The sequence below is a fragment of the Mesoplodon bidens genome, assembly GCF_964165515.1.
Source record: "Mesoplodon bidens genome assembly, chromosome: 16".
Classification (NCBI taxonomy): domain Eukaryota; kingdom Metazoa; phylum Chordata; class Mammalia; order Artiodactyla; family Ziphiidae; genus Mesoplodon; species Mesoplodon bidens.
In genome coordinates, this window is record NC_138173.1 from 28,595,830 (window position 1) to 28,608,948 (window position 13,119).

General features: G+C 41.4%; 2 protein-coding genes and 1 long non-coding RNA gene across 3 annotated transcripts in view; 1 reads left to right on the forward strand and 2 right to left on the reverse strand.

Moving 5' to 3' along the window:
* Positions 1-3,000, reverse strand: part of LOC308630131 (ribosomal biogenesis factor-like) — a 5,536-nt gene extending 2,536 nt beyond the window's left edge. Inside the window, exons 1-2 of the mRNA XM_081258556.1 lie at positions 2,908-3,000; positions 409-525 (exon numbers count right to left, since the gene is read on the reverse strand). Of these exons, the coding sequence (XP_081114682.1) occupies positions 409-522 (114 nt within the window). The 5' untranslated portion in view covers positions 523-525; positions 2,908-3,000. The remainder of the gene's footprint in view (positions 1-408; positions 526-2,907) is intronic.
* Positions 3,001-4,087: 1,087 nt separating this feature from the next.
* LOC308630183 lies at positions 4,088-7,748 on the forward strand. Its single transcript, XR_014017776.1, has 2 exons — positions 4,088-5,741; positions 6,968-7,748. It is a non-coding gene; the product is annotated as an uncharacterized lncRNA (long non-coding RNA).
* Positions 7,733-13,027, reverse strand: LOC308630182 (ribosomal biogenesis factor-like). Its single transcript, XM_081258639.1, has 4 exons — positions 12,935-13,027; positions 10,436-10,552; positions 8,130-8,246; positions 7,733-7,861 (listed from the first exon to the last, which is right to left on the reverse strand). The coding sequence occupies exons 2-4, from the start codon at positions 10,547-10,549 to the stop codon at positions 7,790-7,792; spliced, it is 303 nt and encodes a 100-aa protein (XP_081114765.1). The 5' UTR covers positions 10,550-10,552; positions 12,935-13,027; the 3' UTR covers positions 7,733-7,789.
* Between the last annotated feature and the right edge of the window lie 92 nt (positions 13,028-13,119).

Here is a 13,119-nt window from a genome sequence, read left to right on the forward strand (position 1 = left end):
ATCTTCAGAGAAATAAGATTTACTGAGAAGAAAAAGAATGGGTGTTGACTGACATTCCATGTCTTGGCTCTGGTTGAAAGCTTCCTGAATATATATGAGTTTAGAGATAATTTTTCCATACCATGGTTTTTTATGATTTCTATGCTCTGAGAAAACTATTAAAACTGTTACTTGGAGCCTCATACATTTGCAGTTAAAATGCCTTCTTCCTTTTGCACTTGAATTCAAGAAAGGGAGGTTATTTTTCTGCATCGTTGTTTCTTTTTTGAAACAAATGTTTAACAATCATCTTGCTTTTGTAGGAAAGGCTAAGAACCTGTTTTAAATATTAGCATTCAGTTTTTCAGTAGCTTTACAATTATGCTTTTCTTGTAAACAATAAAGTCAGAGTGCTTAAGTGATACTAACCTTCTTCAGATTAGTGGTAACTGGCTTTGCCTTATTTTTAACCTTAAAGCTTTTTCGGCTGGCTACCTGGAATACATTCCTGGACTTCTGTCCTCTTAGTTTGTTCTTGGCCATTGTCTAGGCAAGAAAGAAGAGGAGCTCAATTCAGTTGCCCATGTTTATGAACTGTAAATCAATTTAAGTTTTGGAAGTAAAGGTACCAATTAAATCTAAGAAGTTCCACCTTCCTCCTGATTATTTTTAAAATTGCTGCTTGTATTAAAATTATCTCCATGTCCTTTCGGTCCTACTAGATTTTTCTGTTTCAGTGCAGAGTGTGTAGCTAATTCTTTTCTGCATCTCCGGCACCTGGCCCATAAGAGGCTCCACATTAATTTCTGCCAGTTAGATTCATTAATTAACATTCTCAACACAACAGTTGTTTTCTTTCAGCTCTCTGCAGCATCTGACAATGCTAACCATCACCATCCATCCTTCTGATAGTTTACATACTGCTATTCCATTCTGGTTCCTTTCATACTCTACGACTGACTCTCTTCTCCCTCCTTCCTTCATTCCTTTTTACTTGTCCCATTTTCACTCCTGTGCGCACCTCCTCAAAACCAGTACTTAAGCTTACACTTCCTAGCCCCCGCGTTAAATTACTTTCATGACTTCCGCATCACCTCTATGTGAATGGCTCTTGCCTAAAAACTGTAGGTATTATCTCTGTTCTATAGCTAAACACACTAAGCCTATAAATTCTACTTGAGAAACATCTCTGAAACCTGTCTTTAACAATGCACGTGAGGAACAATTTAAAAAATATTAATAGTTAAGATTTATTAAGCTTTTACTACATGTACAGCACTATGCTAACATTTTATGTGTTTTGACTAATTTACTCCTTACAACAACACTTCGTAGGACGTATTATTATCATTATACAGATTAAAAAAAAAACTGATGCAAAGAGAAGTTAATCTGCCCATTGTTACACTATTAGTAGTCAGAGAATGCCAAGATTCAAAGCCAAGCAGACTAGATCCTGAGCTCTCATTATGTGATGTGGCCTCTCGTATATAAATAAAAATGCAGTACAAAAACATGATTTACTACTGCCTAGTTCAGGACTGGGTTACTGCTTTAGTCCCTACGACTATTTGGTTAGACTCTGGGTTGGGACCAACTATACCCATGGACCAAATCAGGTCAGGCACCCGTCTTTGTAAATGATGTTTTATTAGAACGCAGCTACGTCCATTCGATTATGTATGTTTTGTCTGTGGCTGCTTTCCTGCGACAACTGTGGCTCGCAAAGCCTAAAATATTTACTATTTGGTCCTTTACAGAAAGACTGTCAACCCCTGGCTTAAGCCACATGCATTCAAGTCTATCCTGCGTAGTGGTATGAAATGAACCGTCCCAATGGTAAAATCCTTCACTGGCTCCTCCAACCCACAAGGTTTTTGTCCTGACATATTGCTGCTGGAAACCTGACTCTAGCATAAATCTGTCAAAGGTATCTCCTGCTATTTCTCTATACCTACTCTAGTCTACTAATCACTCTCTGAAGACACCTTGCACATTCTTCCTTTCTTCCCTTTGCTCACATTGTATCTCTCCTCCTTCAATGTCTAGCCTCAGGAACAAGAGAGACAGCAATGGTTCCGAACCCCAACAGAACTTCTTCTTAAAAAAAAAAAAAAAAAAAAAAATATGGGGCTTCCCTAGTGGCCCAGTGGTTGAGAGTCCGCCTGCCGATGCAGGGGACACGGGTTCGTGTCCCGGTCTGGGAAGATCCCACATGCCGTGAAGCGGCTGGGCCCGTGAGCCGTGGCCGCTGAGCCTGTGTGTCCGGAGCCTGTGCTCCGCAACGGGAGAGGCCACAACAGTGAGAGGACCACATACCGCAAAAAAAAAAAAAAAAAAAAAAAAAAAGAACACAGTAGGAAATACATGATTATTATAGAAGCAGAAAATACACATAAACCACCCCTAAATTAAATAATCTAAAATCCTTCCGATAAGTAACCAAAATCCAACCATTCATCTAGTATTCATTAATCAATTACTATGTACCAAGTGTGGTACAGAACCTATATACATACATATGAAACATATACAAACACAAGAAACATAAAGATAGGTGCTGTAACTGACAGCATACGAGTGGAGTCACAGAAGGGAAAGTTCCAATCGAGCTGGGGACTCGAGGAAGGTTCGTGGAGAAGGTGAGAGCCTAGCTGTGGGGGTAGGGGGACAGGGATTTTCTCTAACAACCACGTGGAAACTGGTGACAACAGAACAACCCAAAACTGGTACCCTGCCGTGGGCTGAAGGCCCAGCAGGCATGGGGGTTTTAGGCCTGAGCCAACAGGCCTGCGGCCGAGTAGGGCTGCCTAAGGCAGCAAGCGACGACGGAACGGAGCCTCCCGACGGCAGCAGCCCGCGGTCCCGTCTCAATCCTCAGAAACTTCACGCCAGCGCGCCGGAAAATTTTTTTTATTAATCTCTCACCAGTCCTCCGCTACCCTCGGGCAGGGGTATAAGCTCCACGTAACGCCAGCAGTACGCACAGGATCCAGGAAGTTCCGGAATGAGGAAGCCAGCCAACGGTCCTCTCTCAGGTCGTAGTTCCGCCCACCGAGATAAGCTCCGCCCACAGGGCGGAGTCTTGTCCCGTGAGCTTGGTCTGCAGACCGAGATAAGCCACGCCCACCGAGCGTCTTTCCGCTCACCGAGCGTCGTTCCGCCCACCGAGCGTCATTCCGCTCACGGGCTTGTTCCCACCCACCTCAAGTAGTCCTGTCCACAGAACCGTCTCAGCCGTGTAGCATCCTTCCCTAAAAACAGGACCGTCCCTGTAAACATGCTTTGCCGTTCCCTGGGTTAGGAACCTCTACTCAGCTGAGGCTTCGAAGACGCGGCTAAGTCTGCAGTTGCTCGCAGGGGTGTGTGTACAGAAACCACCCGAAGTGTCTGAGTCACCAGAGCCACACGGACCGTAACACAGGTGGTCGGCCCTCAGCCGCTTACTGCTGGCTGGCTCTGTCCGCGCTCCCAGGAGGTGGCGCTGCGCACCTCTGGGTGGTGTCCGGGTTTGGTTGCAGCAACAAAGAACCTAATGTCTGGAATAGATCTAGAACTATAATCTCCCAAGGGAAAATTTGTAGTGAGCCAAAAGTTGAAATGCTTTTCCCATTGAAGCTTCCTTGCTTCAAAATGAGACTTTCTGACAGCACGGCAGAGGCCCAAGAAAATATCAATAAGTTGTAAAACAAGAATCAGGGAACTTTAGAAAATCTTGGAAGAAATATTTTTGCCTTCCAGTTTTATTTCTGTGTGTGTATATTTCCCAGTTAAGGTGTTCTAGGATGAGTTTTCTAGAAAATCGAATCACTTCTTCCAAGAGGATCTTTCCACTAAGGTAACAGTTTTCACATGCTCTCTCCTTATTTTGTCACGGTCTTAGGGAAAGCCAGCTTTTAAACAAATGTAGAAGTACTGACATTTTTATATCATTTTGGTAACGGTACATGAGTTCTGCTCTAAGTATCAAAATAAGGCCAAAGTAGCATTCCCCTTTTGCAAGTGAGAATGCTGAGGTTCAGAGTCTAAGCCATGTTCGGTATCCACACAAGTAGTAACTGACAAAGCCAAACTAGAATCCACGTGGGCTGGCCGTCGGTCAAGTCCTCTTCCCACCAGACCAGGCACTTGCCTGCTTAAAGAAAGATGAACCACTTTTACAGTAAATCATTTTATTGTTTATGTCCATCACAAAAAATTAGGGAATACGTTAAGCAATGAGGAATAATTACTTGTCAATGTAATTGTATTAAAAATTCTGTATTTTTTCTAAAGAGTGACTTTTAAAAACACCTTAAAATGCATTATAAAATGCCCATAATGTGTGGCGACAAAGTAACATCAAAGCGACAGAAAACCGTTAGATTCTTTCACGAGGCCAGAGTTATCCAGGAATACTGAAGCTAATAAGGTGAGTATAATTATGGTTCCTTGAATGTGAAGTTATTGATGTATATGCAGAAGACAAAGAAATAGATGCAATGGAATGATATTATAGTCTTTATGAAGACTTACGGGCCTAGCTTTCATTTGGAAATGGTGAGGTAGGGATACTTACACCACGGAAATAACATGGTTTATACAGGCAAGAGCAGAGGCACTCTATGAGGTATGAGTGAGAAGACATGATTTCTGTTTACTTCTGTTACCTACCAACAGTGTGACTGTGGAAAAGTTACTTCATGTCTCTGTGCCTCCCTCTCCCATATGTAGATGGCTGCTCAGTAAATACCCACTTCAGAGGACATTCATTATCTGCTCAGCATCCCTCTCTGGGGAACCACTCTTCTCCCATTAAGTGATCCTGGTTGAATGAATAATTACAGTCCTCGTCTAAAGATTTTCCAGCCAGAGGTAGTGGAGACAATTCTTGCTTTTAGTATCCCTGTGCTAGGATGATGTGAAATTGAGGCTGCTAGTTGCCGTCTCCTCCAGCAACTTGAGGGAAGCCTGACTGCAGTGGGAGAGAATAAGAGCAATGCAAAAGAACACAGAGCTGAACAACAGAACACAGGACCTTGGTGATATCATTGGAGTCCTTGGATTCAGCCATAGATGGAAGAAATATCCATCCCTTGTCTTCTCCGTTATCTGAACGAAAACATTGTTTTTTTAATTGGGTTATTTACGTTTTTTTCAGTTTGTGTGTGTGTGTCTGTGTGTGTGGACCACTTTTAAAGTCTTTATTGAATTTATTACAATATTGCTTCTGTTTTATGTTTTGGTTTTTCGGCTGCGAGGCACGTAGGATCTTAACTCCCCGACCAGGGATCAAACCTACACCCCTGCATTGGAAGGCGAAGTCCTAACCACTAGAGTGCCAGGGAAGTCCCTGTTGGTTTTTTTGTGTTTTGTCTGTTTATTTGTTTGCGGTACGCGGGCCTCTCACTGTTGTGGCCTCCCCCGTTGCAGAGCACAGGCTCCGGACGCGCAGGCTCAGCGGCCATGGCTCACGGGCCTAGCCGCTCCGCGGCATGTGGGATCTTCCCGGACCAGGGCACGAACCCGCGTCCCCTGCATTGGCTGGCGGACTCTCAACCACTGCGCCACCAGGGAAGCCCTAATTTCGTACTTTTAATCAAGATGCTGATGTTAAATATAACTGTGCTTAATATCTACTGTGTTTAAATATATGCTGTTTAAATATAACTGCCTTTTGGCTGCTAAAATATATAAAGAGAAGTGTAAAAAACTCTATATCACATTTCTCTTTCCAGCGGGATCTATTAGTGGAGATATTGATGAGTTAATGTCTTCTGATGGTAAGTAGTTAAAAAATTTAATAAATATAACCTTATACATCAATAAGGCTTTTCTAGAATTTATGAGTGGCACATGAGTTAAGAGAAATGAAGAACCCGTATTTTTTAACTGCTTAATGTACTATGATTCATAGTAAGTTATAGGCATCCTTCAGAATTTTTTGCCTGCTTTTTGAGGAAAAAGAATTCATAAGGGGATACTTATCACCTTTACTGAATAAACTTCTGAATTGTTGGCATACTAGCCCTTTTTACACCTGAAGAATTTGGCCAAGAAGAGTAAAACAGCGTATCTGAGTCAAGAGGAAATGTGAAAACATAGTTTTGTAAATACTCCTCCCATGGCCAATTTCAAGCTGCCAATGTGAAGTCAGTATTACTAAGATTAGCCACATCATCGTCTAATCTGAAATAATTCTTAAAAATCAACTAGCTCTAATATGGTAGTTACTTGAGCAGTTACTCTCTGGGCCTCACCTTTCTAAAAGTTCTTGGATTCAGAGTCCTGGTTCCTAACAAATATGTATAGCCGAGACCTAGGAAGTAGCAGCTGTTAAATTAGCCAATGGCACAGTAACCACTTAGACATTTATCAGACACTTCCATAAAAGCAGAGAATTTCAGCATAGTTATTAATTTACGTCTAGTTCCTTTCTCTGTTTTCAAAGTGGTAGCTTATTTAGCAGATCAGAGAAAATACTTTGACCAGTGTTTCTGAATCATAAATTTTAGTGACAAGTTCAACCAATAAAAATTAACTTCTGTTTCTCAAGCTAACACCTATAATCAATGCATAAAATGTCTTTAAAGAAGAATCTATCAAAATATACACAAAATACAAGTCATTAATTTGATCATTACATTTCCTATTACGTATTTTTAAAAAACTTGCTGTATAACATGGGAAACATAATTTGGCTTGATTTTTTTTTTTTTTTTTTTTGCGGTAGTCGGGCCTCTCACTGTTGTGGCCTCCCCCAGTGTGGAGCACAGGCTCTGGACATGCAGGCCCAGCGGCCACGGCTCACGGGCCCAGCCGCTCCACGGCATGTGTGATCCTCCCGGACCGGGGCACGAACCCGTGTCCCCTGCATTGGCAGGCGGACTCCCAACCACTGCGCCACCAGGGAAGCCCTGGCTTGATGTTTTTGATAGCATTTTATGTTAGACATCATTACCTGTATGTAGAAACCATCTTTAACACTGAATTTATTTTTTGCTTGCAGTGTTTCCACTTTTACGGCTTTCTCCGACCCCGGCAGATGACTACAACTTTAATTTAGATGATAATGAAGGAGTTTGTGATCTGTTTGATGTCCAGATACTAAATTATTAGACTCCATGGAAACTTGGGACTGTTATCTACCTCTAACTGTGTAACATTTTAGACGTCTTAATAACCTAAGTATTTAAAATAATGAATGTAACGCCTTTTTAGTTCACTGATTCTGAAATGTTCTTCCCTAATACTTTCTTTTTTACTTCACAAAACTTCAACCATAAGAACAAAGGATTCTGATTGCTTCAGGGGAAAAAGTGATTTCATATCCACCGACTCCCTACCCTCAAGTAATTACATTCTGGAATTTCAACTTTTCCTCCCATTCTGAATCCTTCTGTTTTTTTTTTTTTCCTTATATGAGAGGAAAGTTAAAGTAGACTTAAGGTCATCAAAAACAAAAGAAGTTGGCCAAGGGCTCATCATTTGTTTGTCTTACATTTTTACTGCCACGAGACTGTCCATTTTTCTGTGTACCCTCTGATCCAGACATTCACTGCCACTTATAAAGTGAAGGGTGTAAACTAGGATATGTTAACTGTTTCAGTGAACAGATTTTGTGAAGTGCCTTCTGTTTTAGCACTTTAAGTTTATCACATTTTGTTGACTTCTGACATTCCACTTTCCTAGGTTATAGGAAAGATCTGTTTATGTAGTTTGTTTTTAAAATGTGCCAATGCCTGTACATTAACAAGATTTTTTAAAATAAAACTGTATAAAGCATTTAATTTATTGGTCTTTTTGGGGAATCTGATGCATCACCAGTGTATTACAACTGAGCCATTAATCTTGTAGCTTCATCAACATCAACTGGTTCGTTTTCACGACACTGCTGAGGAATCTGGAGAGAAAAGTACATTTAAAAATTTAGATAACAATAGCAAACAGAAATGACATAATCTACTGACATATAATCTATTATTCAATATAATTTCTTCTAGTTGTACTTTTGGAAATAGAACAATAAAGTTCCATATTTTAGACTCAATGTTTTAAAGTCTGAATAAGCTATACATACTACAGAGCCAAATACTAAAAATGACAATCAATACAGGCTTTGAAAATTTGGAGTTTATTAGCCAGAACGAAAGGAAGTGACTTCCACTCACCAGCTGTTTCTGCACAGGTTCAAGGGAAAGGTCTTTTACGAACCATGCAACTACCTTTTGCATATATACAAAAGCTTCATTCACGATGTTAACTTTTTCATCATTCACGATGTTCATCTTTTAAAAAAAGAAAAAGAGCATTAATCCATGGTCTCACAACCATTAAGGATAAAAATATAGGCTACCTTAATTTAATCTTGTCACCCCCCAAATCTATAAACTCTTATCAATCCTACCAATTTATGGAGACAATTTACCCTAAAATTCTTACAGTCTTATTGGGACATTTTAGACAAAAGGTTCTGTCTTTTTAAAAATAAGAATTGTGTGGATATACCTCATACCTTGACTTTCCTGGAATAAACGGGCCAAAATATGTGACCACTATGTTTCTAAGCTACGGTGCTATCCTCTCTCATCTGTAAAATGAGGAACCTGGCTGGCATGCTTCCAGTGTCCTTCTAACAGTACGTCTCTGAATCCTTCCTTGATGGAAGTGCCTGGCAGTCTCCTGAGGACAGCGGCCCCTGTAGCCGTCCTCGCTTGAATCTGAAAGGTGGGGGTGGTATTCTTGTTCTTCACAGCTGCTCCCCAACCATTTCTCCTTCAAAACTTTTAGCTCTTTTGCACCTTATGCATCAGGACATTCTGACACCCCTCTCCTCATTACTGTCACCTACCAACACCGTGATTACTTGCTCCTTCGTGAAAGATCTCAGACCATGGCTCACTGACCCCTCTCACGCCTGGCGTCGCTGCTTAGTGGCTACGACAAAAACCTATCCTATGGCTTCTTAATCTCTTCAGGGCCTCACCTCCAGGGGTCTTTTCCACGACCTACCTTGCCATCACTCTCACGCATTACCTTAGGCGGCATCATTACCTGTTACCGCACCACCTCCTATCCTTCTATTCACTTATTTTATTAATAGTTCTTAAATCTCACTGAAATCTTTTCCCACCAAGTTCACTATTGTTCACATGTTCATATCCCCGCTTTTTCCTTTAGCCTGCACAGATTACATGACCACTGATCAGTCGCTCCTTCACACCCTAACTCTACTTCCCTTCTCTCCCTCAGTCAGACTTCCCTGCCAACCTAGTTAAACTCAGGTATCAGCCTTTTCTGAGCCCAAAACTGAAGCTCTAGAAAATCATAACTGGCTGACTGGCTTCACTTTAAGTTCGTGGCCACCAACTTCAATTTACCATGTATATAGTACCTGGCGATCGTGCGACCTCCCCCTAAGTTAGGCTGCTTTCTCAGAAAAGTGTTCGATACTTTCTCCAACCAGGCTGCCTACCCACAGATCTTCTCCATTAGCAACCGTAGAGCTTCTAGGACTTCCTATCCAAACAAAATAATTTTCCTCAAATACACCAAGCCTTCACCCAGCTGGGGGTCTCTGCACTCACTATTCTTTCTGCCTAGGACATGCTGCTCCCAACACTTCCCAGCAGTTTGCATCACTGGCTCCTGTCAGGCAGGTCTTGGCTTCAATGTCAACCCTGAAGACAATTCTATCTAAAACTGTCACCCCCAAACCCCAGTCATATCACCCAGCTTTATTTCCTTTATAGCATCTCCAAAGTCATGAAATTGCTCCACCAAAAAGTTTAACTCAGCTAATTCATGAAGACTGAAAGATAAAATGTTACATTTCTATGGACCATTATGATAATTACTAAGTCCTCTAGAGGGGACTCCACCTACTACTTAAGCTTGAAAACATTTTCTTGAATAATTTCCTTAAGGAGTCTACTTAATCTTGAAGAACTTTCCCATTCCCCAAATATTTTGAAAAAAAGATAAAGCAACTCCTTTCTTTTCAAATTTTGTATTTTAAGAAACAAAATATTTTATCTTCTATTTTTAGGTTTTTATCTGAGCTATAGATATCTTCAGAGAAATAAGATTTACTGAGAAGAAAAAGAATGGGTGTTGACTGACATTCCATGTCTTGGCTCTGGTTGAAAGCTTCCTGAATATATATGAGTTTAGAGATAATTTTTCCATACCATGGTTTTTTATGATTTCTATGCTCTGAGAAAACTATTAAAACTGTTACTTGGAGCCTCATACATTTGCAGTTAAAATGCCTTCTTCCTTTTGCACTTGAATTCAAGAAAGGGAGGTTATTTTTCTGCATCGTTGTTTCTTTTTTGAAACAAATGTTTAACAATCATCTTGCTTTTGTAGGAAAGGCTAAGAACCTGTTTTAAATATTAGCATTCAGTTTTTCAGTAGCTTTACAATTATGCTTTTCTTGTAAACAATAAAGTCAGAGTGCTTAAGTGATACTAACCTTCTTCAGATTAGTGGTAACTGGCTTTGCCTTATTTTTAACCTTAAAGCTTTTTCGGCTGGCTACCTGGAATACATTCCTGGACTTCTGTCCTCTTAGTTTGTTCTTGGCCATTGTCTAGGCAAGAAAGAAGAGGAGCTCAATTCAGTTGCCCATGTTTATGAACTGTAAATCAATTTAAGTTTTGGAAGTAAAGGTACCAATTAAATCTAAGAAGTTCCACCTTCCTCCTGATTATTTTTAAAATTGCTGCTTGTATTAAAATTATCTCCATGTCCTTTCGGTCCTACTAGATTTTTCTGTTTCAGTGCAGAGTGTGTAGCTAATTCTTTTCTGCATCTCCGGCACCTGGCCCATAAGAGGCTCCACATTAATTTCTGCCAGTTAGATTCATTAATTAACATTCTCAACACAACAGTTGTTTTCTTTCAGCTCTCTGCAGCATCTGACAATGCTAACCATCACCATCCATCCTTCTGATAGTTTACATACTGCTATTCCATTCTGGTTCCTTTCATACTCTACGACTGACTCTCTTCTCCCTCCTTCCTTCATTCCTTTTTACTTGTCCCATTTTCACTCCTGTGCGCACCTCCTCAAAACCAGTACTTAAGCTTACACTTCCTAGCCCCCGCGTTAAATTACTTTCATGACTTCCGCATCACCTCTATGTGAATGGCTCTTGCCTAAAAACTGTAGGTATTATCTCTGTTCTATAGCTAAACACAGTAAGCCTATAAATTCTACTTGAGAAACATCTCTGAAACCTGTCTTTAACAATGCACGTGAGGAACAATTTAAAAAATATTAATAGTTAAGATTTATTAAGCTTTTACTACATGTACAGCACTATGCTAACATTTTATGTGTTTTGACTAATTTACTCCTTACAACAACACTTCGTAGGACGTATTATTATCATTATACAGATTAAAAAAAAAACTGATGCAAAGAGAAGTTAATCTGCCCATTGTTACACTATTAGTAGTCAGAGAATGCCAAGATTCAAAGCCAAGCAGACTAGATCCTGAGCTCTCATTATGTGATGTGGCCTCTCGTATATAAATAAAAATGCAGTACAAAAACATGATTTACTACTGCCTAGTTCAGGACTGGGTTACTGCTTTAGTCCCTACGACTATTTGGTTAGACTCTGGGTTGGGACCAACTATACCCATGGACCAAATCAGGTCAGGCACCCGTCTTTGTAAATGATGTTTTATTAGAACGCAGCTACGTCCATTCGATTATGTATGTTTTGTCTGTGGCTGCTTTCCTGCGACAACTGTGGCTCGCAAAGCCTAAAATATTTACTATTTGGTCCTTTACAGAAAGACTGTCAACCCCTGGCTTAAGCCACATGCATTCAAGTCTATCCTGCGTAGTGGTATGAAATGAACCGTCCCAATGGTAAAATCCTTCACTGGCTCCTCCAACCCACAAGGTTTTTGTCCTGACATATTGCTGCTGGAAACCTGACTCTAGCATAAATCTGTCAAAGGTATCTCCTGCTATTTCTCTATACCTACTCTAGTCTACTAATCACTCTCTGAAGACACCTTGCACATTCTTCCTTTCTTCCCTTTGCTCACATTGTATCTCTCCTCCTTCAATGTCTAGCCTCAGGAACAAGAGAGACAGCAATGGTTCCGAACCCCAACAGAACTTCTTCTTAAAAAAAAAAAAAAAAAAAAAAATATGGGGCTTCCCTAGTGGCCCAGTGGTTGAGAGTCCGCCTGCCGATGCAGGGGACACGGGTTCGTGTCCCGGTCTGGGAAGATCCCACATGCCGTGAAGCGGCTGGGCCCGTGAGCCGTGGCCGCTGAGCCTGTGTGTCCGGAGCCTGTGCTCCGCAACGGGAGAGGCCACAACAGTGAGAGGACCACATACCGCAAAAAAAAAAAAAAAAAAAAAAAAAAAGAACACAGTAGGAAATACATGATTATTATAGAAGCAGAAAATACACATAAACCACCCCTAAATTAAATAATCTAAAATCCTTCCGATAAGTAACCAAAATCCAACCATTCATCTAGTATTCATTAATCAATTACTATGTACCAAGTGTGGTACAGAACCTATATACATACATATGAAACATATACAAACACAAGAAACATAAAGATAGGTGCTGTAACTGACAGCATACGAGTGGAGTCACAGAAGGGAAAGTTCCAATCGAGCTGGGGACTCGAGGAAGGTTCGTGGAGAAGGTGAGAGCCTAGCTGTGGGGGTAGGGGGACAGGGATTTTCTCTAACAACCACGTGGAAACTGGTGACAACAGAACAACCCAAAACTGGTACCCTGCCGTGGGCTGAAGGCCCAGCAGGCATGGGGGTTTTAGGCCTGAGCCAACAGGCCTGCGGCCGAGTAGGGCTGCCTAAGGCAGCAAGCGACGACGGAACGGAGCCTCCCGACGGCAGCAGCCCGCGGTCCCGTCTCAATCCTCAGAAACTTCACGCCAGCGCGCCGGAAAATTTTTTTTATTAATCTCTCACCAGTCCTCCGCTACCCTCGGGCAGGGGTATAAGCTCCACGTAACGCCAGCAGTACGCACAGGATCCAGGAAGTTCCGGAATGAGGAAGCCAGCCAACGGTCCTCTCTCAGGTCGTAGTTCCGCCCACCGAGATAAGCTCCGCCCACAGGGCGGAGTCTTGTCCCGTGAGCTTGGTCTGCAGACCG